A 23,689-nucleotide genomic window follows, 5' to 3' on the forward strand; every position below is an offset into this window, starting at 1 on the left:
AAATGAAAAGTGCTGGGTTTTTTTCTTCACAGGCAGAATAAAATTAATGCCATGTGAGATAGTCTTGTAGGACGTAAACTAATTTGGTAGTACATAAACTCAAAGCATAAGTAAAGGCAATTTCTGCTAATGAGTTTTTCTAAGCATTGTCAAACTAAAAGCAGAAAAACATTATGAGTTTTCTGGATGTGACAGACTAGTAAATCAGTTGTATGTATTTTTAACTTAATACTTCTTCAATGAAATCAAAATTTATTATTCTTCATTTTTTGTAAACTTCAGGTTCTAGATGAGATTTCTGAACATGGCATTAGGATTTATCAGCTCCCTGATGCAGATTCTGATGAAGATGAGGAGTTTAAAGAACAAACCAGAGTTTTAAAGGCAAGTTTCACTCCTAATTTATTTTTTTTGCTGCAGTAGTTCTTCAAGCCTGTGGTATGCCTAAAGGTACTTTATTCCTTTATAAAGTGTTGAAAATTCAAGTCTTTGGGATGTTGATTCTGAATTATAAACGTTTTTATTCTGCTTCATCAGAATTCCAAATGTAGTGTGTTATGACTTTGTTTTCTTTTAAATGTAAGCAACTCTTCTCCAAAATCTGTGATTAGCAGTCAGTTTTCTGACACAAACCTTTCAACGTGCAAGCAAGGAGAGAGGATGTGTGCGTGTTATGGTTACTATACTAATTAACAACTTTCCTCTTGTTAGAGCAGAGAATAAAAGTTTTACTGAAGCAATTTCCTCTTGCAAAGGTGCTTGAAGAATGTATCTGAATTTCGTTCTCTAGCTACTTTAATCTGTATCTGAAGTATGTTTCTGTTGGCAGTTTTCCATGCATGATGTTATGTCAGATGACACATTATGCCCAAACTGTACTTCAACAACAGTCAAGTGTTCCTAAAGCAAAGCGTCATTTCCTTTTGTGCCTTTGTTAAGACAAACTGATCCTGACAAAATTACAGGTGCTAATAATGAGAGGTTACGTTGGTTTTCTGGTGTGGAAGGATTTTAGTAGAGTGCATGTGTCAAGGTTTCTTTTGCTCCTCTCTGGTCTGTTACTTCAAAGTCTTTGTGCTTTCTTTAAAAGAAAAACAAAACACAGAGAAAGTAACCAGTCAAAAATCAAAACAGTAACTTGTTTTGCTCTGTCTCAACTAGGCTAGCATTCCCTTTGCTGTGATTGGATCCAATCAACTTATTGAAGTGAAAGGGAAAAAAATCAGAGGTCGTCTGTATCCCTGGGGAGTTGTGGAAGTTGAAAATCCAGAGCACAATGATTTCCTTAAACTGCGCACAATGCTGGTGTGAGTAATGGTAAAGTTATCCCATCTCCTGTGGTGACATAACTGTTACAATGACTAGACAGTTATAGGAACATGAACTCTTTAGTTCAAAACTAGCTCTGGTGGCAGTGCAGAGTGAATTTTTATTGTGTGTCTCCCCCCTGCCCCGAGCTTGTTTTGCTGCTATAATCCCCTGATCTCTGACTTCAGAAAATATTTTCTGTATTTTACAGATAATACATGACAATTTTTATGCCTTATGTGAACTGATTTGATGGCTTTAAGAAAACTTCAATTTATATGTATAGTGTAGTGGGTGGGGCAGAGAGTCTTTTAAAATCGGTGACCTGGATGAAGGAACAGAGTGTACCCTCAGCCAGTTTGCTGATGACACAGAACTTAGAGGGGTGGCTGATACACCGGCAGGCTGTGCTGCCATCCAGCAAGACCTGGACAGGCTGGAGAGCTGGGCAGAGAGGAACCTGATGAAGTTCAGCAAGGGCAAGTGCAGGGTGCTGCACCTGGAGAGGAATAACCCCATGCATCACTACAGGCTGGGGCTGACCTGCTGGAGAGCAGCTCTGCAGAGAGGGACCTGGGCGTGCTGGTGGATGACAGGTTAATCATGAGCCAGCAGTGTGTCCTTGTTACCAAGAAAGCCAATGGGATCCTGGGGTGCATCAAAAGGAGTGTGGGCAGCAGGTCGAGGGAGGTTCTCTGCCCCCTCTACTCTGCCCTAGTGAGGCCCCATCTGGAGTACTGTGTCCAGTTCTGGGCTCCCCAGTTCAAGAAAGATGAGGAACTACTAGAGAGAGTCCAGTGGAGGGCTACGAGGATGATGAGGGGACTGGAGCATCTGTCCCATGAGGAAAGGCTGAGGGAGCTGGGCTTGTTTAGCCTGAAGAAGAGAAGGCTGAGAGGGGACCTTAGAAATATCTGAAGGGTGGGTGTCAGGAGGATGGGGCCAGACTCTTTTCAGTGGTGCCCAGCGACAGGACAAGGGGCAATGGGCACAAACTGAAGCATAGGAAGTTCCACCTGAACATGAGGAAGAACTTCACCCTGAGGGTGACGGAGCACTGGAACAGGCTGCCCAGGGAGGTTGTGGAGTCTCCTTCTCTGGAGATATTCAAGACCCGCCTGGACAAGGTCCTGTGCAGCCTGCTGTAGGTGACCCTGCTTCAGCAGGGGGTTGAACTAGATGACCCACAGAGGTCCCTTCCAACCCTTAACATTCTGTGATTCTGTGAAAATATTACTCAGGGATTGATTAAACTGTGAAGAGTATTGTAAAGGCAAAGCTCATTTTCTTGGCAAATCCTGTGTTAAATATGATACCCCGCCCCGTTATGATTTTATTTGATAGGAATATTCTGCTTGTGTAGATGGTTTCAAGTGATTTTTTTTTTTTTTTTCTTAATGGCATCTCGCAATTGTTGGAAATTGCCTTCTGCTGTGCATTTCTGATTTCAGTCTCTGCTGGGCAGGGATTGCCCTCTGCTGGTCACTGGTAGCAAGCATTTTTTTTTCTTTTTTTTGACAATTTTGGCAATATCAGCTGTTATGTGAGCCAAGGAGCTCCACCTAGTTCTCAGTTACAAATTATACTTAATAGCATGTAAGAGTAAAAAAATATTTTAGGAATTAAAGTATCTTTCTGAATAACTGTCTTTGCAAGGTTCTTAACGCTGCAAAGACTGGTATAAACAACTCTTATTGAACAAGAGGACGACAGAATACTTTGGGTCTTTGAAGAACATTGGTGGGAGGGAACTGAAGTATGAATTGAAGATCAGTAAACATGAAAGCGGTGTTCTGGTTAGCTTTATGGCAGGCTGGGTCTGTAAGGACTACTTTTCCAGTAAGTGCATCCATTATACAAAACAGAAATAGAAGATAAAAGGGTGTTTTTCTTCCCTTTTGACAAGAAGGACAAAGTGTTCAGTAGCCCTTTGCATGTTCTAGAACGCACATGCAGGACCTGCAGGAGGTGACCCAAGATTTGCACTACGAGAACTTCCGTTCGGAGAGGCTAAAACGAACTGGCAAGTAAGTGTGTGCGTGCCTTTGGGCTCTGCTGCTGCTGCTGCTGAGTCTCTTCTTTTTCCACTGTGGCATTGGACTTGTTCTTGCTTCTAACTTAAATCTCACCTGTAAATTATTTCTTACGAGATTTCGATCTGTGGAGTTACTGGAATTTGTATGAAATGCTCTTCTTGAAGAGAAGTAAGATATGGTGAAGTACCGTGCTTACAAACAACTGTTCTTGGTTTTGTATCCGTTCCCTTTTATCTGTGTTTTTACTTGGAATGTGCGTAAAGAAGTAGTGGGCTGCCAACAAGATAGGTTTTTATTTAATGATGTCTACTTGGAAAAAGTAAACTCTAGTGGACAAACTTAAATAGGCCTCAGTCTGTCTGATTAGGTAGGATCTTGCTTCTCCAGTTATTGCAGGACTGCCATGGTGGCTGCTCTCTTTCTCCTTCATATGCAGCTAGGGAGAGAAATTTAGACCAAACAATCTTTTTTTGGTAATGTAGGGGGTTGTTTGTGGTGTGGTGTGTTTGTTGTTGGGTTTTGATTTTTTGGTAAGGTTTCTGTCCTTGGCAACTTGGTACAAAAAATGCACATCTACCTGTGCTGCGTCTTTTTTGATAGCAACTTATTCTTGTCCCCACTTTACTTGTTCTTTAAGTATTCAGCCAAGCATTTTGATCTTAAAGAAGAAAGGAAATAGCCTACACAGTGTTTTAATGGTTGGTTTTTGCACCACATATAGATAGTGGAGGGAATCTCTTGATTAGAGTAAATGGCAAAAAATCCCCATAGCCGTGAAGAAATTGAATTTTAAGAAACGGAGAGTGAATAACAGGAGTATTATGAGGTAAAGAATGGCCTTTTACAAAATGCAGGCATGGGTTTATGAATGTCCTAACGTCCCCTGTGTGGAAGCATGTAGACTTTGTTCTTGTTATATTAGCTGAAATATGAGCCTTGAATCTGTTCTTGGAGTTTTCTACTTTCTGTATCTTATACCATTAATGCTTTCTTTTGTTCAGTAGGCCTGTTGAAGAAGAGGTGGTAGACAAGGATAGAATCCTCCAGCAGAAAGAGGCTGAGGTAAGAGGGAGCTTCTAAAACTGCTGTTCTTTAATATAACATGTTATGTCCCAATTTCAGTACTCTATGTCAACTACTGCCTACGGAGTGTAAGGTTGGAGTTGTGAAAAATGGCAGACCTAATCTGAACACACAAGTTGCCCATACAAAGTGTTCTGTTTATAGTCAGCTTGCATACTGTGGATGGCAGGTAGCATGTGAGCTCTTGTAGGTAGGGTATTTATCGCTTCCAGTTTGTATGCTAATTTTCCATAAGGATAGTTACTATTTTTTAAGTAGTGAAATTAATTTATGTTTGTCAGCTACATGTGCTGCTTTAAACTTAGCATGTTGGGGTAGACTGATAGTCTAATATCATTTCAGATGTGCATGGCTTACTACAAGCACGTTACCAGTAAATTTCTTCATATGTCTTGTGGCTATGGAGTAAAAAAAGGTTGTGTAATCCTAAAAATCCTATGATATAATTAATGTGCATGTTTTTGCATCTTGACTTGCAGCAAAATTCATAGCATTTCTGTTGTACCACTCAATTTATGGATTTGATGTTTTTCAATCTCTGATTTCTTACTCAGGTTTCAAGTTATTACTAGGCTTTTCAGCCTAACATTTTTATGCTGAAGTTCTAAAGATTCAGAGATTTTTAGCCTAGTATTTAAATTCAAGTAGTACACTGCCAATGCTTACGACTGCTTGCATTGTGAAAACTTAAGACTTGCTGCCAATTGGAAGATAGTGTTTTTTCTGTTTATCGTTTTTATCCCGTTCAGCTTGGATCCAAGTCCATAAATGGAGGAAGGCATTATTTGAAAGATCAATGCATATATGCAGTGGTTTGGAGTAAGAAATAAAAAAAACCTATAAGCAGTTTTGTGTGTTTCTGAGGTGAAAGATTCAGACTCCCGTACATGGAAATTTTTGGAATATAGTTACTTCAGTCTGTGCATTTCCATTTTCCTTTATAGCATCCGTATTTAAAAATAGCTAACCCTGGCATGTTGACCTAAGTAGCAAAAAATTTTCCTAAAAGAAAATGCAGTAGCAACTGATTATCACCATAACTAGTAGTTAATAATATTAGTTACTGGACATTAAATGAGCTGCATTTTTATCACTGTATAGCTTCATTTCAGCAACATGAGCACACTTGATGGGCATGGATTTACGAGAGTGGAACTACTCCAAGTATTCTATACACAAATTAGCTGCCTCCAATTTACAACAGTAGACTGTCAGCTGATAGCAAGGAATACTAGATGCTTTGAAAATCTCAAGAGTATCATTTGGAAATGTGTTGTGTTTTTTTTTTTTTCTTAATGCTTCCAAGATTCAGGCAGTAGGTAGACTTAGAGAACTTAAGTCGTAACTGTTTCTCCTGTTACTTGAACTATATAAATTGTACATGTCTAGTAGTTAAGTAGAAACTTGTGTATCCTTGTAGAACTATTTGTCATAAGTCTTACATCTGAAACAGATCTCCTGTAACCGTTTCCACTGAAAACTGTTGATATGGCAGGCACATTATTATATACTGGTCTATTCTGACCACCCTTGTGTGAATTTATATATAGTATTTATATACATATATATGTAACTTTTTTTTTTATGTAATAAGGCTAAAGGGATGAAGTCTTGAATTTCTTGGAGGACAGTCTCTGAAAGTTTCCTCTGGGAGTAATCATCTCTGAATAACTGCTGCTGAAGTTGTAGAGGATTAGGTTAGAACTTGAAAAAACAAATACATTTTTAACTTCTGCGTTCTATTGTCCCAAAGAGATCAAGAGGCTTTGCTGAATCTTCTGTAGATAAGCTGGTATGAAATCCCTTCATCTCCACATCATCCCTAAGGTTCAGACTGGGAAAAGTCTGGGGAGGAAGGAGGCACAGAGGAAATGGACTTGCATTCCACGGCCTTTGCAGAGAAAACAAATACCCATTTCCCCTCCTGGTTTGCATTCCCATCAGTAACGGTGCTTGAAGTTCTGTTTACAGTTTTGTGAGGTTTATATAACCTTGGAAGGAATGAATGCTTGGGCTGGTGCCAGGATCATCTTTATTGAGATATCGCTTTTGCTAAATGATCTTTTATTGTGCCAAAGGATGTGGTCTCCTGTTCAGCAATTTGGAATTGCTAATCTGTCATTCTGGATTTATTGCTTAGTCTGGTTGTGCTTTTTGCTCATTTGCAAGTGATGACCTGTTTTTCTGAGCTGGGAAGTGAAAATCAGAAAAATGTATCCATGTTCCTTACTGTAAATATGCTGCAGTTCAGATTATATTGATGTCATGGTCATAAATTTAAGAAATTTGGAGTGTTATGCCATACTCCTCCTGCTCTGAAAATATCTTACAATAAATACCTTCCATTTTGCTGAGAATCAATACTTGCAGAAAAATGTGAAGGCCGTGATTACATGAAACAGCAAGGAGCAAACTTCCTCTGATTTTTCCAGTGACCTACCCTGAGGCTTTGGGCAAATCCCTTCGCTCCACTGTCTGCAGTGGAGTTGGTCAGCACTAGGCTGAGCACAGTGGAAATAATTGCAATGTAGAAATATGTTTTTTCTCTGTCCTTCAACTTTCTGAGCATGTTTAACCATTTGTCAGATGAGATGAAGAACCCTGGTTTGGTATGGCAGTCAATGAAGGGACAGCCTGCGGTGGTGGGGCTGCCAGGCTGGGGTCCAGCAGCAGCCCTGCGGGGTCGGTGAGGGTGTGATGAACACTTACGGGTGCGGGCAGCTGCCTGGTGTTGCAGGTATTTGTGTAAGTGTTTTCTTGAAAAATAAGGTGAAAACTTTTATGTAGAGAGACAGCATGACTGCTGATGAAGGCCTGCAGACCTGAAGGAAATAAAAACAGCTCTGAGGTTTAATTTGTGTTGTGGAATGCTATGGCCTAGTGCAGGGGGTGGGAGGCACGCGTTACGTGGAATGCTTCAGCCTTCCTCTGTGAAGTGATGCAGTCTCAGTCCTGGGAGAACATCATGAGAAGAAAACCCTTAGTAAGCAATTAGCAATGGGAATCCCTTGGGATGTGGAATGAAGGACAACTATTTTTTGAGTAAATGCTTTTTTTTATGTCCTTTTGAGTTGTTCTTTGAAGGAACAATGCTTACTGCCCATGCAGTGCGATGGCTGTGGCCATAGTGACTTCTGCTATTTATAATGTCAATGTGTCCTATGAAAGACATTCATCTCAATGGTTAGTCCCTTCTCCAATATAACTCCTCTGTCAGGAGTATTTTGCTTGTCTGCTGTTAACGAGATTAGTTGTACTCTTTGGTATTGGAAGTATTTTTAACCAACAGCGACTGTCGTGGGAACATGCTGCTGTACTAGAAAATCCGCTGTATGCAGTTTTCCATCTGCCCTACTCTTGCAGCCCCTTCCCTTATGAACTTTCTTATGTAAAGGCATGGGCAGAAATAATCATACTTGGTGTGGGGAGGGGAAGCATGTCAGTAGGAAGCAAATATTGTTTGGTTTTGAATATTTTTTTTTTTCGTGTGATACCTGTCGGGTTGTCACTGAAAAGCCACTCTCCTTGTTGAGACAGGAGTAGTACTTGTTGGTATTCTGGACAAAACACACTACAGATGAAATCTTGTAGGTGAAGCAAGGCTGTGTATCAGTGGTTTCTGTTAACAGTGTACAAGCCATTGGGAAGCTGGAGGGTTCACTTTTAACTCTGTAACCTGAACTCTCATTTTAGATGTTTGTTTCCCTTGTGTTGCTACAGTAGTTATGTGTATTCACTACCCAGTAGTTACGTGATAGTTTGAAGTAAATTTTACTCTTGACGTGATAAGTAAACTGAGTGGAGTTTATACCAAGGTGAAGTTTACTCTTTTGATTTTTTGTTATCTGGGAATTCACAGGAATCGTTTGTTTTAACCGATTTCCAAACATTGTTTCCTAGCTTCCTTTTCATCGTGTATTGATTCTATGGGATCATGTTGTAGTACCCTTTCTTTAGGGGATGAATGCAGGCTCCCTGCAGAAAATGAGTGCTGCTCTTACAAGTGAGAGGGTTTACTGCTGAGCGAGATCAGAGTCATGGAATGCTCTTGATGCTTGCAGCCCCGAGCAGCGAAAGGAACACAGATGTTGATACGACATCAGTTTCAGTCTTTTGTGTGATCTTTTACGTTCACCTTTATTAAGAGGAAAGATTGTTTCTGTCTGCAATAGGTCTACTAAGGTGAAGACACACCAGTTGTTTTTAGCTTGTATCATAATGTGTAGGGAAGGTTCTTATGTACTGTCCTCCACTTGAAGGGAATTGTGGAAGAGGCTAACATGGCTGCCGCTTTCAGTGCAGTACAGCTTGATCCTTCTTTTTTCTTAGTTTTAATTTTGATTTTACACTTGAGGTGACAGGATTCTTACTGTGCAAGCGATTATCTCTCCAAGATATTTGTGTGCATTCTCTCTAAGTTCGGTTACTACCTCCTAACTTTAGCCCTGTAGTTATGCAGCCAGGTTTTAGTGTGTGGTGTCTATCATTACTCATAGGTTGTCCACTAAGAATACTTTTATGAAACTGAAAGTTGTGAGTTTGCTTAGAGCTCTTGAGAAGCCACAGTTTTACAGCAGAAAGCAACCGTTCTGGATTGTTTGCATATCAAATACTCAACAAAAACCAAAACAAAATGCTGATACAGCCTGGGATGCAGTGAGGAGGAAAGGTGTGCTGGAGTACCTTTTTATTTTTATTTTCTTTACTACTTTTTTTGCCAGCTTTCCTTATGAAAAGGAAACTTCAGTGACTATTTACCTACTAATGGCCATGGGAGACAACAATGTGCCTGGTTTCTTTAGCAGACTTTGTGTGTGAAAGTGTTTCTACTGGATTATGCTAAAATAGCTTCAGAAATCTAGCTAATAGATGAGACTAACACTCCACCAGTAGATCTCAAAAACACTACATGAAAATGGAAAAGGAAAATCTTACAATCTTAGTGTTAGAGCAGAGTAGGCCTCGTAGTGCTTTTGTCCTACCTTATGTTTGAGTTGTATGCAGCCTCTGATTTCTTTCATGGTGTGGACATATTTTTATCAATTAAGGTTAAGAAAATGCAAGGCTCAATGCTGTATTTAAGTCTTAAAATATGATGTCGACTACTAGCAGACTGCTGCGTTTGAGCAATCAGCATAATACATGTGCAGCAATATCTTCCCCTGTGGTTACTGAATGGTTTCTATTTTGGGAATGTTTCATGGCTCAGCTTGGAGTGCTCTTGGGAAAGCTCAAGTAGGCGAGCTTCCAAAAAGCTGGTTTTATTCTGGTAGTAAATCTGCAGAGAGGCAGTTCAAAAGACCAGGTGTCTTACATTTTTACAAGTTGATCTTTGAAATATTTCTCCTTTCTTGGAGCGTGGAATGAATGCAACTCTCATTTCTGAGACTTTGCTTTTTTTCCCCTCCTTCCTGCATCATTATGTCAGCTTTTTGATCAGAAGCTTTTTGTTTTAAGTGTTTAGCAGAAAGATGTAGATGAGTATATAGTAATCATCACAGGTGTAGCTGTATCTCGCACTATTTCTGTGTGAATCTCCTTTTGTCAGGGTGTACCTATGCTGCCGTCACAGGAACCAGAGTTAGCCTCTGCTGACCCCTGCGGTGAGGATAGGTACCAGTACATAAGCCAGCTGGTTTTAGGGAAGCTCTGTTGTCTCTGGCTGTGCTGCAGGCTCTGCACTTCAGTTTCTTGCTCTTTCCCAAATCTGTATCTGAGGCCAGGCACGAAAAAGTGATACAGGCATCATCTGCAGTTAGTTTTTCCCTGTACTGTGATGTTCCTTTCACCTTTGTTTTTATTTCCCCCCCAAAAAACCCCAAAACACAAAAATCCCTAAACCAACAAAAAAAGCCCAGCTCAACACCACATAACATGGTCTAGTGTTTGTCACAGATTCTTTGTATTGAATCTGATGGAGTAACTTAAGTATCATAATAACTAATGTAGGTGACTGGGTGAAAATACAGTACACTTGTTTAAACATAGCAGTACTTCTGGAGTTGAAGAGTTTCTCCCCCTGCCCCCTGAAAACTAATGAAAGCAATTCTCTAACTACTTTTTTCCTAATGGGGAAAAAAGCTGGCTATATTAAAAACTACACGATTATTCTTAGAAGAATGAAAACTTGCTATACAAGCCTCAGGTTATGACATGATCTGCACTTTGAGATGGACTCGAATTTTATACAATGTGCATGGAAATTGCAGCCCATTTCTTTTCCAGTTTGTAAGGCAGGGCACTTGCAATTGTATATGTGGAGCTTCCCCACCTGCATCTGGAACGAAATACCTAGTTATTTGTAAACCAAATTAGAGGTATTTGCATATACATTTTGAAAATCTATATTAGTGTTTCTTATTATTTCTCAGGAACATTTATTTAATGTTGTTTTTTGGAGGGGAAAAAAAAGAATGATGTATAACTGGCCTTTTATGAGATGGAAATTAACTTTTAAGTGTCATAAGAAAATGCCTTTAAGAAAATAGTTATTTCCTGGAAAGGTCATTGTTTGGATGTAAAAATATTGGTCCTTAATATGTTTAGTCTGTCTTTCCAAATTTTGCAAACATCTTTCTGTTTTGCTTTTGAAGTAGTTTTTAAATTCTGTCTGCACTTTGGCTGTTAACTCTGCAAATTTTTAGCAACAATATCTAGTTAGCCACAAGGTGAGTATTCATACATGATATTATGTTTGGGCACTTGTATCAGAACAAAGCTGCTTCAGCTCACTCAAGCAGTGTATCTCTGTACACACGTAAAGGGCATGTTTTCTTTATTGTGGATTAAATGTTAATTCACAGGTCCGCAAGCTTCAAAAGACTTGGATTTTATTGCTTAATTTTAATTGTAAGTGTTCTTAAATCTTTTGTGAAAGTCAGGTGTAATGCATTAAAGAATCTGAGATGGGAAAAACAAAGTATTCAGTCATGTGAATTAATCTAACATTTCCAATTTATAAAGAGGCAAATTGCATCTGTGTTCTACCATGGAAGAAGAAGATTTAAAGTTTCCTGGATTTTGGATTCCTCGTGAAATTGTTTTAAATGCGTGGGTGTCTTTCTCTTACAGCTGCGCCGCATGCAGGAGATGATTGCACAGATGCAAGCCCAAATGAGGATGAAGCCTAGTGATGATTAAGGTGCTTAACACCTGGATGCATCAGGTATGACTTTTCTGACTTGTCCTCTTACTTAAGATTTTCACAATGATTATTTTTAATTTTGCACTTTGGACTTGCTTTTACAGTACTTACAGAAAAAATTAGTCATTTTTTGGGTAGACTAGAAAAAAAAGATCTATGCAAATGTTACCTTTCCAGCTGTTTTTAAGACCTTCAAATGCTTATCTTCAGTGCCTTATTTTTGGATAATTTGGTTTTGTTTCTGTTAGCAAAAGCTGCTCAGAAAATTAACTTGACTGTATATAAACAAAAGTTAGGGTGCTTTGGGGTATGTAGGCTGCTGAATTCATAGCAGTTTTTTCAAAGAACCAAACAAAATTTTAGACAACCTGGTCAAGTGTACTGATTACAGTCCCTAGATGTCCTATGTGATGTATTAGGTGGGATCAGAGTGAGCGATGAAAACGAATTCTTGTAGCAAATATTCATGCTTTCTTCAAAATGCATCTCTTCTGGTGTAATTTTTCTTTTAAATGCAAAAACAGAAAATAGAAGGGTATGAGGAGTCTTGTTGCTTAATACTTCAGTTTAATACTCTAGCTATGATTGCTGGTCTTCTGGAATGTAAAGCTTGAATAAAATGGATTATATTATCCCTTATGACCTTGTGGCAGCTGCCAACATTCCAAGCCTAAAATAAGGAGATTTTTTGTTGCCTTTATTTGAACCTTCAGTCTTCCTGTTTATATTAAAAAAAAAAAAAAATGTCTCCAAAGTAATGAACTTATTCACTGGATTCCTATTTAAGCAGATGTTGATGGTTTTACTAGTATGTGCACTGTGATCTTTGAGTGAAGTAGTTAAGGGGAAAAAAGTAATTCAAAGGTTTCTTACTGTCACAATTCCAAGTCTTGCAGGTAGAGGAGTCTTCGCATCATGTCTTCCAAATTCCACGCCAAGATGTGTTTTCTCAGAGCTGGAAGTCTAAACACTGAGGATAATTTTGTGGCTGACCATGCAGTGTATGTGATAGCAGTGTCTGACGTAAAGCTCTCACTTCCCCAGACAGGAGCTCATCATTATGCAGCCTGTTAAGTATTTCAGTCTGAACTGAAGGTCCCAAGTTTTCATGGTGACTTTGTTATCATTCGGTCAAACTCTGACTGCTTGTGAAAATGGCTGTTTGATGCAGGAGACCTTATGTAGTGTAAATTATTATTACTGTTTTTTGCAAAGGAACTCAATTCTTTCTGCAACTTACAAATCACATTTAGTCACATGGCATCCTTTAAATGGATACTCTGTAAGAGAAAAAAACCACCCTAAATCTAAGAGGCTTGTCCGTTGTTGTTGCTTACAGAGCACAGGATGGAAGATGATACAAATATATCCAGAGCTCTTTCTTCACTTCCTAGGTACTGGATTTGCTGTGAAATCAGTATCCGACGGCTAGCAGGATGCAGTATTCCCACTAATGGTTAGCCTGTAACGGCACCAGAATTCCCTGTGTTTCACAGCTTCTGGCCGTACTGGATATGGTATTTATAAAAACAAATTTGAGCACGGTTTGTCCCAGGCTGAATTAGCAGCCATGGATACATAAGTAAACAGAGTTCTGAGCATGCTGGCGTGCGTCCAAGTGAAATGTTATTGTGTAGCTACTTTACATTGCTAATGGGGAATATAGTTTAGACCACCAAATGTGTTAAACAGGAGAGCTTTGCATATTTAACTAAGCATCCACAAGATCTTGTTGCGATGGATTTTGAACTAAATCTAAAGAAAGGTAGTTGGTCTGAAATATTGAATGTGGGCAAAATGGAGAGGGATTTGAACAAGATCTTCATATGTGGAGGTCCTGCTGTTTCTTTAGAATCTGCTGAACTACATTTCTGCAGCTGCTATGGAAATCATATTGTTTGACAGATTGCTTTCAGGAATAAATTTCAAACTTCTTTTTTGTTACGCTTCAGATGCAGATTGATAGACTTTTAGCGTAATTTGTTGGCTCATTTGCACAGTCAGCACTGCAACTGCAGTCCTGCAAAACCAGGGTGTTGCTGTATAGTCCCGTCAGCATGTTGAAGTGAATCCTCACCTAGAACTTAGCCTGAGGGAAGTTTCTCTCATCTGTGTTAACTGACTTTGCAGTTTAGGCGGAATGGTGATTGCGACCTCCAGCATTCCCATCAGATGTATTTGCTGTATTTTATTGAACTTGCTATTTCCAGAGAAACCAGGAAACTTGTAATTAACGTGGTAGTTAACAGAACCAAACTGCCAACAACTGTAAATATACTTGATATCAATCTTTTTGTTCTATCACAGCTTATCTTGAGCATCTCTCAGGTTCTAGTTTTACAAGAACTTTATAGGATCAGCTCTGCTACTGAAAGCACAGTCTCTCCTCCATTTGTTCTTCTGCACCCATATTTATCTTTGTGCTGAGAAAAATGTGTAGCTTTACACATAATTTATATAAAAGTTAAAATTTTCACTTTTTTATTTTGGATAAATACATATTTATAGATTTTTTTCAGAAGTACCTTAAAAATATTTTCCCCTTCATAAAGCACAGATAGAAAGATATTTTCAGATATTTTGGGAAAATATAAGTATAGTGTAAATAACTTCATAGATAGGAGCTGGAAAGTAAACAGTAGGATAATGAAATATGGTAATACCCAAATATGTGAAATACCCACTCCTGGTTTCAGATGTATTTCAGGGTGGAGAGAAGATTGCTGAATGCTTTGGGGTTTTCTGGAAAGAGTCTGGCATTGCATAATGATTAAGAAGTGCTAAACTTAAATCCTTGCCAAAAAGACTGACGAGTTTGTATTATCATGAAGTGCTACACAGGTGGGATGACTGGAAGGTCTGGTTTGCATGATCCCTTTTGAGCAGGGGCATCTTAAAAGGTTTTATGGGAAGAGCAAAGGGAGAATTTACTTCAAGCAGTTTCCTTTACTTTCAAGGCTAGAGTAAGAGAAGCATAAGGGGAGTGACAAAGACAAAGATTGTATGCAGGGAATCTGTTCAAAATTTCCAAAGAGGATGGGCAGATTTCTTGCTATGGAGAAGTAGAAACACAAAAGGGCACTGGTGGAGACTGGGTTAGAAGTAGCAAAGGAAGACGATTTTTCAAACAGTAGTGACGAGCGTGCCAGCTGCAGTTCTTTACAAAAGCCTATGAGTACAGACTTAATCTACATGATGGTGGTGATGAAGAGCTTTTGAGAGCAGCCCTGACCAAGGTGTGTTGATCTACACTTCTGTCTGTTGCCTCTAAACATTTCACAGCTTCTGTGTACAAACAGTGCCTGTGGAGGTGTTTGTAGCAGTCCCTGGGAAGCATGGTGAAAGCTTCAAGACAAGCTTTATTTTTCAGATATTTTTGCTTATAAAATGCAAGACACTGCTGTAAAGTGTAGGAGCTTATTGCTTCTTATATTTGGCAGTTCAAGTGAAAGATTGGAGAGGAAGGAGATGGAGGAGTGGAATAAGTTACCAAAAACTAAAACAGATTTAGTTGTATTTGGATACTCCAGTAGGAAATGCTCTTGAAATAAGCCTGCAGTAATTCCAACAGCATATTTACTAGTTTCTCATCCTGTCCATCTCAGATGAGCAACTATTACAGAGAGCTGGAATTATTTTTTTCAAATGAAATCATTACTGATGGGTGTTTCTTCCCTTTCCTTTTCTGTTTCTGAAAGTGTAGATCTTTGCAATCTGTTTTCCTCCTGTTATTCTTACAATTCCGCTCAGCTTCAAGATCATACTGGGACAAAGCAGTAACAGAAGCCAGGCTACGGAAAACAAATATAGCCAACTGAAAATATGGTTAGGGAAATGTGTTCAGAAAAAAAACACAGGCATCTTGCACTTAAAATATCTGTAGGATGCTGAAAATTCTTTTAGTATAGCTCATGATTTCCACAAGTATTTTAAAGCCTCCTGAGCTCACTAACGCTGTTCTGATTCTTGATAAGAACAGTATTAAAGGAACCAAACAGCTAGTTCTTTCTGCTGATGAATTGACATCATTTAACAGAACAGCACAAAGCATTGTCATAGCAACCAGCCTTCTAAAACGATGCTGCTGAATGCTGAATGGATCTGATGAGAAATGTCATTTGAGGAAGTAAAGATTGTGTTGTAGTTTTTGGCAGCTGAAATGGAGAGCCTAGAGAATGTGAAGCTTGGGCAAATTTGTAGCATTTGGAACAACTGTCTGGCACTGCCAGTGGATGTTTCTCTGGCTAGAAACTAGACTAGAAGAGCACCATCGTTCTCCAGCTCTTTTCAGCTCCTCTAACTGTGGAGTTGTTCAGCAAACGCTGCATTGATGGACTAGTTTTCACTTCCCTTAGAGAGAAGACTTTGGATAGAAATTGTTGTTTTTCCTCTGCTGCTGTACAGCTGAAGTGCTGAACTTGGGTGGCTCCATAGGACCCTGAAGTTAACTTGTATAGAGAGATCTTGGCAGGGTCCTCAAGAGCCACCTTGTAGCTGGTGCCCACATGCCCTTGTGTATAATGTCTGGGGAGCTATGCAGAGTTCAGGTGGTGGAGTAGTGTTATGGCTTTTAATTAGTGATATATAGAACAATAACGCTTTCATTTGACTCTGTTCATCTAAAAATAATGTCTTACATCTTCCTGTTTGTCCATACTGCTCTCAGCTGGTGAAACAGTCATGTTCCTGGGTTGTAAGTAGACCAGAATAAAAGACGATGTTGTACTTGAATTGTGACCTTGGCTGTTCCACAGCATCTCTGTCTGCGGCCTTTGACAGAAAACAAGTTTTGTGACTCTCCCAGTAGGAAGAAGGTAGCACTTTGTTAAAATTGTAGTCTTCAAAATATTGTACAGAAAAAATACGTAACATTACTATGATATGTCTGAAGTGTTAGTCAGGTCTGTAAACCTCCTGTACCTAAATATTGTCTGTTTTCTGGCTCTTAAGGAATCTTGCTTAGATTTTTGTGTCTGCATTTTCTGTATGCAAAATTTCCAGGTGTTTGTCAGGACCTATTTCTGTAAGGAAAATTCTGTCCTAGAAGTAGCAGGATTTATGCATCTTGAAAAGCACGTTCCCATTGAGACCAATTTCCGGAACTGCTATGCTTATAGAGGAGAGAGAAATGGTCCCCTCATCTCCAAAACGCCCAAACACTCTCCTCTGTTCAGACTTAAAAGCTTTGCAAGGAATGACACAAAGCTTGCAAAACATAAAATGAAAAAGATTAAAACACCTGATAGTAAGTTTTTCTGATATTTTCACATAATTCCCCAAACTGTATCTCAATAAATTTTGTCAGTAAATGGATTAATGCAAATTGGTAGAATTTTTGCCAGGTAATGCCAGAGAATATGAAATAGAGAGAATATAAAATTCCTAATGGATCACTGCAGAAATCTTGTTTTGTGGGGAAGTGTCAGGGGTGAGCGGAAATACATTTATTTGCTTTTCAGTAATGTGTCGCTGCTTTGGGAAGAATAAAGTCCACAGTGCAGCGGCTACAGTGGCGTTCTTGATTCTTGTGAATACCTGCAGTGGCACCTTGCACTCTGCCTCCGAGAGGCTGGATGACCCAGGAATGACACAATTGACATATTCCACCTCGGTGTCACACTGCTGCGTCCAGTGCAGCTGTTGAATGCATTTGGGATGCAGGGGGTGAGGGGAGGTGCTTGCTGCCAGAATTTCTTGGACGTTAGTGGACCTGAGGGGTGGAGCGCACAGACCTACCAGATCCGTGCCAAAGCCTGACCGTGGTATCACGGGGGATCTGTAAAGGCTTCAGGCCATGTTTTGCTAAATAAACATTTTCAGAGGAACAGTTCTTGTAGTTCTAGAGCTTGAAGCCTGGTGTGTATATGTGGCGCAGTGGATGTTAACCCTATTAGCATGTTAAATTAACTGATGAACATTGGAAAGCAGTTCAAAGGCCAGTTTTGTAACTTGGTATGTACTTGACTGATGACATTTGCTATGGGGAAGTGTAAGGTGTTGCTACAGACTAACAAAAGGAAAGGGAACAAACTTGAAGCAGTGAAGTCGACAGAGGATGACTGAAATGTCAGAAACCCAAAATATTAGGGGTGTGAGTGACAACTGAGTCAAAACTAGCTAACAGCAGGACACAGGTGTCATCCAGTACTCATTCTTTTTGGAAAGATGCCATTTCTCAAAGTTCTTGCTAATGATTGGACATTCAAAGGGCTGTAGCTACAACATAAAATGGGTGCTATTTGAAGAAGAGAATTCAGGTCAGTGAGAAAAATGTAACTGCTTATAAAATAAATTTCTCTGGTTAGGAAAAGTGTACATGGAGAGATGTCAAGTTTCCCTGCATTGTAGTGGTGTTCTTGGAAGCAGCTGGGGTGGAGGCAAACCCATTCCTTCCCAAGGCTTTTGAAACCTTTACAAATACAGGATTCTGAGCTGTCTGACCATGTGCGTCAGGGTGCAGGCATATGTGGTGCTAGTTACACTGCTTACTGGGCAAGCTTTGTTTTAATGGCATACTGGAGAAATGTATCGTCTTTCTTCATGTTATGAATTCACATGGCAGATGGAGACAGTCATTAAAGCTGTGTGTTGATGAAAGGAGTATGGGGGGCCGTCAGGTTAGTCTAATAAAACTGGAGATCAAATTTGTAAAGAACAGTGTCAACCTAATGTATCATAAAATATTGTCTCATAAGGAGATTAGGAAGAACGAGCAGTGAAATGAATCCACACTGAAAAAGCACAAACGTACTTCGCCCACGAGCATATAAACTGTAGCTATCGTGTTGCTAACGCTGGTAACATCAGTGCACAGTTGTGCTTATAACCCCAGCCTTGGTGTTTATTGGAAATTCTAGTCTTTTTGTGAGTCTGAAACATCAGTTACCACGTCATCTTGTGGTGTCTTCTGTAACAGATTAGAGTTAGGCAGGCAATGGCAGAAATTTAGTTTCTCTTTCATACTCAAAGTAGCAATGTAGTACAACAGGTTAATTTTTAATTTGAATATTGAATTGGGTTAACAATGTATGGACTCTGGCTTTAAAGCCTTAGTGCTGGCTTGCTTGTTTTTGTTGTTATGGGACGTCATGGCCTCCTTAAAATATGAAGTAATTGTGAATTGAACAGAATTCCCACTGTGAGAACAACAAAGAGCAAAGGGCCCTGTTGTCAGCTTTCCTTGCTCCTTATTCCCACCGCAGTCAGCGAGCGTAGTCTGGATGAGTGTCGCACCGCACTGTACAAGTGGCTTGACACAATGTTGTTGAGGATATTTCTTTTTTCCGTCCAGATGAATGTTTAGATTAAGCTGTTTTTTACTGTTGAAATTGCAGACCGGTATCCATTCTTTCAGCCATATGAATACTGCTGTATGAATGCTTAAAAAAAAAAATCTGTTTGCTTTCCTGTTTTATGTAAGCAGTATCGTAAGAGCTGTTTGTGCATGACATCAGACTTGCTGCTTACTGTTAGCCCTGTTCCTTGTGTGCATTACTGTGGAGATGAGCTGTAACACAGTGCTTGTTTTCTTGGGTGCTTAAGAAAGTATGTAACTAAAAATGGATTCTCATTTATGTGTTCTTATTAGACATTTGGGCCCAAACTGCATCTGATTCAGCTGATGTAGTTCTGATGCAGGTCCCTGTGATGCAGTAACTGAAACGCTCTGTTCCCTGGACTAGGCTGCTTTGCTCAGAAGGGCTCAGACTGCTCCACACGCTCGGACAGTGCTGAGAGTGTGTCCTTTCTAATGCTCTTTGTTTTCCCCTTTTGTCCGCAGCAGTTCTCTGCGTGGATGGGTGCTCAGTTTTCTTTGACTGAATGATAACGTTCAAAAGCAAAAGCTGGATGCCACAGATCAAGACCTGCGTTAAGACAAACACAAAGTCTGAAGATCATGTTGTAAACCAGCTTGTTTTATATATTCAATGTTAATCAAGTTCTATTGTATCTTTTTTGATTCTTTTGGTAACACTGTTTTCATACTTATAAATGTGGTTTTATTATCCTGCCTGTACCCTTTTATACCAAAACTGATAGAGTACACTGTTTGGACTAGTCGTCGTGATGGGTTTAAAGAGTTAATCGTGTATCTGCTAGGTTATTCTGAGCAATTTCGTGATTAATACTGAAAGACTTTGTGGCCTGTTTACAGTAAATGTACGTGTGTTTGCACAGCATCATAACTTCCACTTGCCGTTTTAAGTCATTGTGTATCGTATCAGTTTTTCATAACTTTCTCTGTACTTTCGGTTTGTTTTGAAGCTTCATCTCTGGTGATTCATATTTGTATGGTGTATGAGAAAACATACAAAACACTGATGGTTCACCAGTGATGCAAAGAAGCTGACTTTTCTAAATCATCGTGCCTTAACATACCATAAACACTACGCATGCCAGCAACTTCTGGGGATGCCTCTGAAGACTTGTCTTCAGGTCGTCAGTATTGATTGCAAGAACTTCTGTCACAGGCATTTCTATCTGTCAGCTGAGTGATGGCATGTACTGAACATTTTATATACCATAACACTAATTTTCATTGAAGTTTTGTAATAAATTGTATGAATATGCAAAATGTTGAATGTTGGGTGGCTTTTGTTATCTTTGGATTTTGGCTTTTTTAAGCTAATCTATGAAATGTTGTAATGGGTGTGCACAGTGCATATGCAAAGGAATCGTGGTAGTTACCCTGGGAAATTAAGGTGTTTTCTGGAGTTTGTCTACATACCAGCTGCTTTGATTTAATTTCAAAACAAGTTTAAATGTGTTGTAACTGGAAGCTAGGTAGCAGGGCTTTGCATCCACTTCCCCCCTGCCCCCCCAAAGTTCATTAGGCACCTACTGACATCTCTTAGGTGTGTAAATACCTTGGAAAATCTGATCGTACCCCTTAGTTTATAAATTCATGAATGTTGCAGTTTCCTTTATGTCATTACTGAGTGCATAGCTCTCTTCTGGATGCTCTCTTCTGCATGCTTTTGCAGTCTTGCATGTGTTATATATGCATAAGTGTAATCTGTTTTGCAAATATGGGATTGAGACACTTTGTCTTCTGTACTAAATTGGGGTGTCTGTCATTTAATGATTAGCCCTAATTTTGCTGTCTAGCAATGAGTGTTTAATCAGGACAGGATTAACGAATGATTTGCATCACAGGGATGCGTATCTGGCTTGTGCTTGGAGTTGAACTGCATAAAGTGGACGTTACGTTGTTATCTCAGTGGCTGCTGTAATGAATTTGAAAGAAGAAATGGCTTGATGGGTTTGTGCTCATACAAAGACGGGATCTTCAGGTTGTGTGAAGATTTGAATTATAAGGATGTCTGTCAGGAGGGCCAAGGGGAGAGATCTAACGGTAAACACTTGCTCATGAATTGCGCCCCATTCTATGCACCTTTCTTCTTGTTTTTCTTCCAGAATTTTGCATCATATTTTGCAACCTTGAAATGATGTGCTGTCCTTTTGTGTTTATGAAAGTCAGGACAGCTCCACCCTGCCTGAGGAACCAAGACTTTAGTCACATACATTAGTTACATACTGGATTAGCTCTCTGAACAAAGGTAACATGAAAGGTTCATCTTTCAAAGCAAACTAGGACAATGGGGAAGCAGACTTTCAAAAGCATCTGGTATTTAATTTTACTAAAAATGGAGCTTCCCCCCCATCTTTTTAAAGCAAGATACCTACAGTCACTGTCACAGTTCTTATGTGGGAAGCCTCAGTGAACAGATTTTTACTACCGGATACCGATTATCGATTGACAGTCTCTGCCTTCTTTGGGCCTGTGGATTCCAGCTGGAGCATTTTGGCTCAAAGCCTAAGATCTGTTTTAATAATTGTCAAAGAAGAGCTTGCAGTGCTGCTGATACCATACGCAAGTGCATTCCTTTCAACGTAGCCTTAATTTTTATGCCTTCTGCCACTTCTTTGATGTTGTCTGCTGTTAATCTTCAGTTACGTTTGAACTTGGTTGTGTTAAAACACTTCACAACTTAATGGGGGAAAGTATGTTTGCGAAGCCAAGTCTCTGCTACAGTGAAGATCTCTGGAGAGAGGACCCTGGCTGAATTTCTGACCTTGCACTTCTGCTTCGGTCGGTGTTGATGGTGCCAGGGCCATGGAAGACAAGCACTGTTCTCTGAATTCCATCCCGGCCTTCTCTGGGCTGACACTTCCCAGCACTGAGATGCAGTGCCCCCAGGTAACGATTTTAATGACTGTTCAGCAGGGTTGAGCAGCGGTTGACTGCAGTCCTTTCAGTCTTCATTAGATTTAAAATGCTGTGGCAGACTATAAAACTAGTGAGAGGCTGATTGCATGTTGGTGCCTTTCCTTGTGGTGTAGAGTCTCTAATGGTCTGTGGCTTTCTGGCATTTAAGAACAAGCAAATTACCTGATTTTTTTTTTCTGGTACTTCGAATCAATGGCTAAAAGTGAACTCGGGATGAGCTAATTGGGTTTTACAATGTGCATGTCTGGGAGTGCCAGTCTCTGGGATTGGAAGCGTCTCCTTATTTTGATGTGAGGGATGGTTTGAATGGGAAGGTGGAAGACAGGGCAAGATAAATGCTGTGATGAGGGCAAGGATTTGAGAAGTCAGCACTGTGGCATCAGCGTCAGCTCTGTTCCGAGGCCAGGGACTGTCCTTGCGCTTGTGCAGCCATCGCCCAGCCGAGGTTGTCCTGTCCGCTGTTCAGAGGAGTTTGGAGTCTCGCTATTTACCTGTCCTGGCACCGTGGGAGATGTGACCGCTGCGGGAAGGAGCAGGGTGTCCTGAGGCTTCGTGCCCCCCTCCGCTCGCCCCTTGACCTGCGTTGAGGCTCCTCGGAGCTGTCCTTAAATCGTGTGCTGCTACTGCGCAGTGCTTAAAATTCGCTTGAGTTCTGCCTTTTCTTGACGCGTGACGCGGCAGCTTTAACCGGAGACGGCTTTTCCGTGCCGCCCCTGAAGCGCACCGCGGGCAGCGCGCGGCTGCTCTGCAGAGCGCGGCCGCAGCGCGGGTCGTGAGGCGCCCGGTCCCGGTTCGTGCCGCGGCGTTCGTTCTGTGGCCTCCGGTGTCGCAGCCCCGCTCCCCGGCTCGGGGCCCGGCGGGGCGGGGCGGGGCGGGCTCCGGGCGGTGCGAGGGCGGCCCCGCCGCGCAGACACTGGCGCTCCCGCAGCGCTGCCGCTCGGTGCCGGCTCCGCGGCGGCAGGGCCCGGCGGCACCATGAGCACCGGCGTGCGGTACAAGAGCAAGCTGGGGAACGCAGGTGAGGCGGCGGGGACGCGCGGCCGCCCCGCCCCGCCGCGTCCCGCCGCGTCCCTCACGCCTCACTCTCTGTTCTTTTCTCTCCCCGCCGCCGGCATCCCGCCCCCGCCGACCGCCCCCGCAGAGGAGAAGCAGGTAGGTGGGCCCGGCCGGGGCCGGCGCGGCGGCCGGGGGTGTCCTGCTGCCTCAGCCCGCGGCTCGCCGTGCGGGCCCCTCCTCGGGGAGCGGGCGTTTCGGGGTGGGCTTCGCTTTTTCTCGGTGCCGTCGGGTGGGGTCGGCGGGAGAAGGTAGCGCGGGGCTGGCGGGGGCCTTTCGGGGCGAGCAGCGCGTCCCCGCCGCGCTGCCTCCCCGCCGCAGCGCGGGTGCGCGGCCCCGGTTCACCCCCCCCCCCCAGCCGGCCGTGCCCCGCAGAGCAGGCGGCTCGCTGGAGACGGGCCTTGCGTCCTGGGGGGCTGCGGTCGGATGGCAGCGGCTGGGGTTTTTGTTCTCTGTGCGGGTTTAGGGGCTCTGGCAGGAGGCGGGGTGCTCCTCTGCCGAGCTCGGCTGTCAGCAGTCCCGCCAGCCCCATCCCCTCGGCACCCGTCATCGCGATGAAGGGAACGTCTGCTGCATGGGGAAGAGCTTTTCCGTCTCACGAAGGTGGGGATGGAGGCGATGGTTCACCCAGCCGCGCAGCGCAGCGGGTCCACCCAGCCCGGCTTGCGCTTGCCTTTGGGTCCCGTCGCTCTCTGTCTGGGGCTCGGATTCCTTCCGCAGCCAGCACCTTCCCTGCGCAGACAGCGGTACTGCACGGCCTCTCTGGACCGCAGAACACCAAACTGGTGCCGTAGCAGCTCGGGCATTCGCCTGGCCGCTGCAGGAGATGGTGTT

General features: G+C 41.7%; 2 protein-coding genes across 5 annotated transcripts in view; both read left to right on the forward strand.

Annotated features, from left to right (window-relative positions):
* LOC104334825 (septin-2) overlaps positions 1-20,786 on the forward strand; it is a 45,494-nt gene extending 24,708 nt beyond the window's left edge. For 2 of the 4 annotated variants that reach the window (XM_075434495.1, XM_075434492.1), the window contains exons 8-13: positions 283-384; positions 1,162-1,307; positions 3,252-3,335; positions 4,346-4,406; positions 11,499-11,592; positions 19,352-20,786. In XM_075434495.1, the coding sequence (XP_075290610.1) occupies positions 283-384; positions 1,162-1,307; positions 3,252-3,335; positions 4,346-4,406; positions 11,499-11,567 (462 nt within the window). In that variant the 3' untranslated portion in view covers positions 11,568-11,592; positions 19,352-20,786. The remainder of the gene's footprint in view (positions 1-282; positions 385-1,161; positions 1,308-3,251; positions 3,336-4,345; positions 4,407-11,498; positions 11,593-19,351) is intronic. The other 2 variants (XM_075434494.1, XM_075434496.1) reach the window with 2 other exon arrangements.
* Positions 20,787-22,858: 2,072 nt separating this feature from the next.
* Positions 22,859-23,689, forward strand: part of SEPTIN5 (septin 5) — a 43,872-nt gene continuing 43,041 nt past the window's right edge. Inside the window, exon 1 of the mRNA XM_075434391.1 lies at positions 22,859-22,954. The gene's annotated coding sequence lies outside the window, so the exon portion shown is untranslated. The remainder of the gene's footprint in view (positions 22,955-23,689) is intronic.

The sequence above is a fragment of the Opisthocomus hoazin genome, chromosome 13, assembly GCF_030867145.1.
Source record: "Opisthocomus hoazin isolate bOpiHoa1 chromosome 13, bOpiHoa1.hap1, whole genome shotgun sequence".
NCBI lineage: Eukaryota > Metazoa > Chordata > Aves > Opisthocomiformes > Opisthocomidae > Opisthocomus > Opisthocomus hoazin.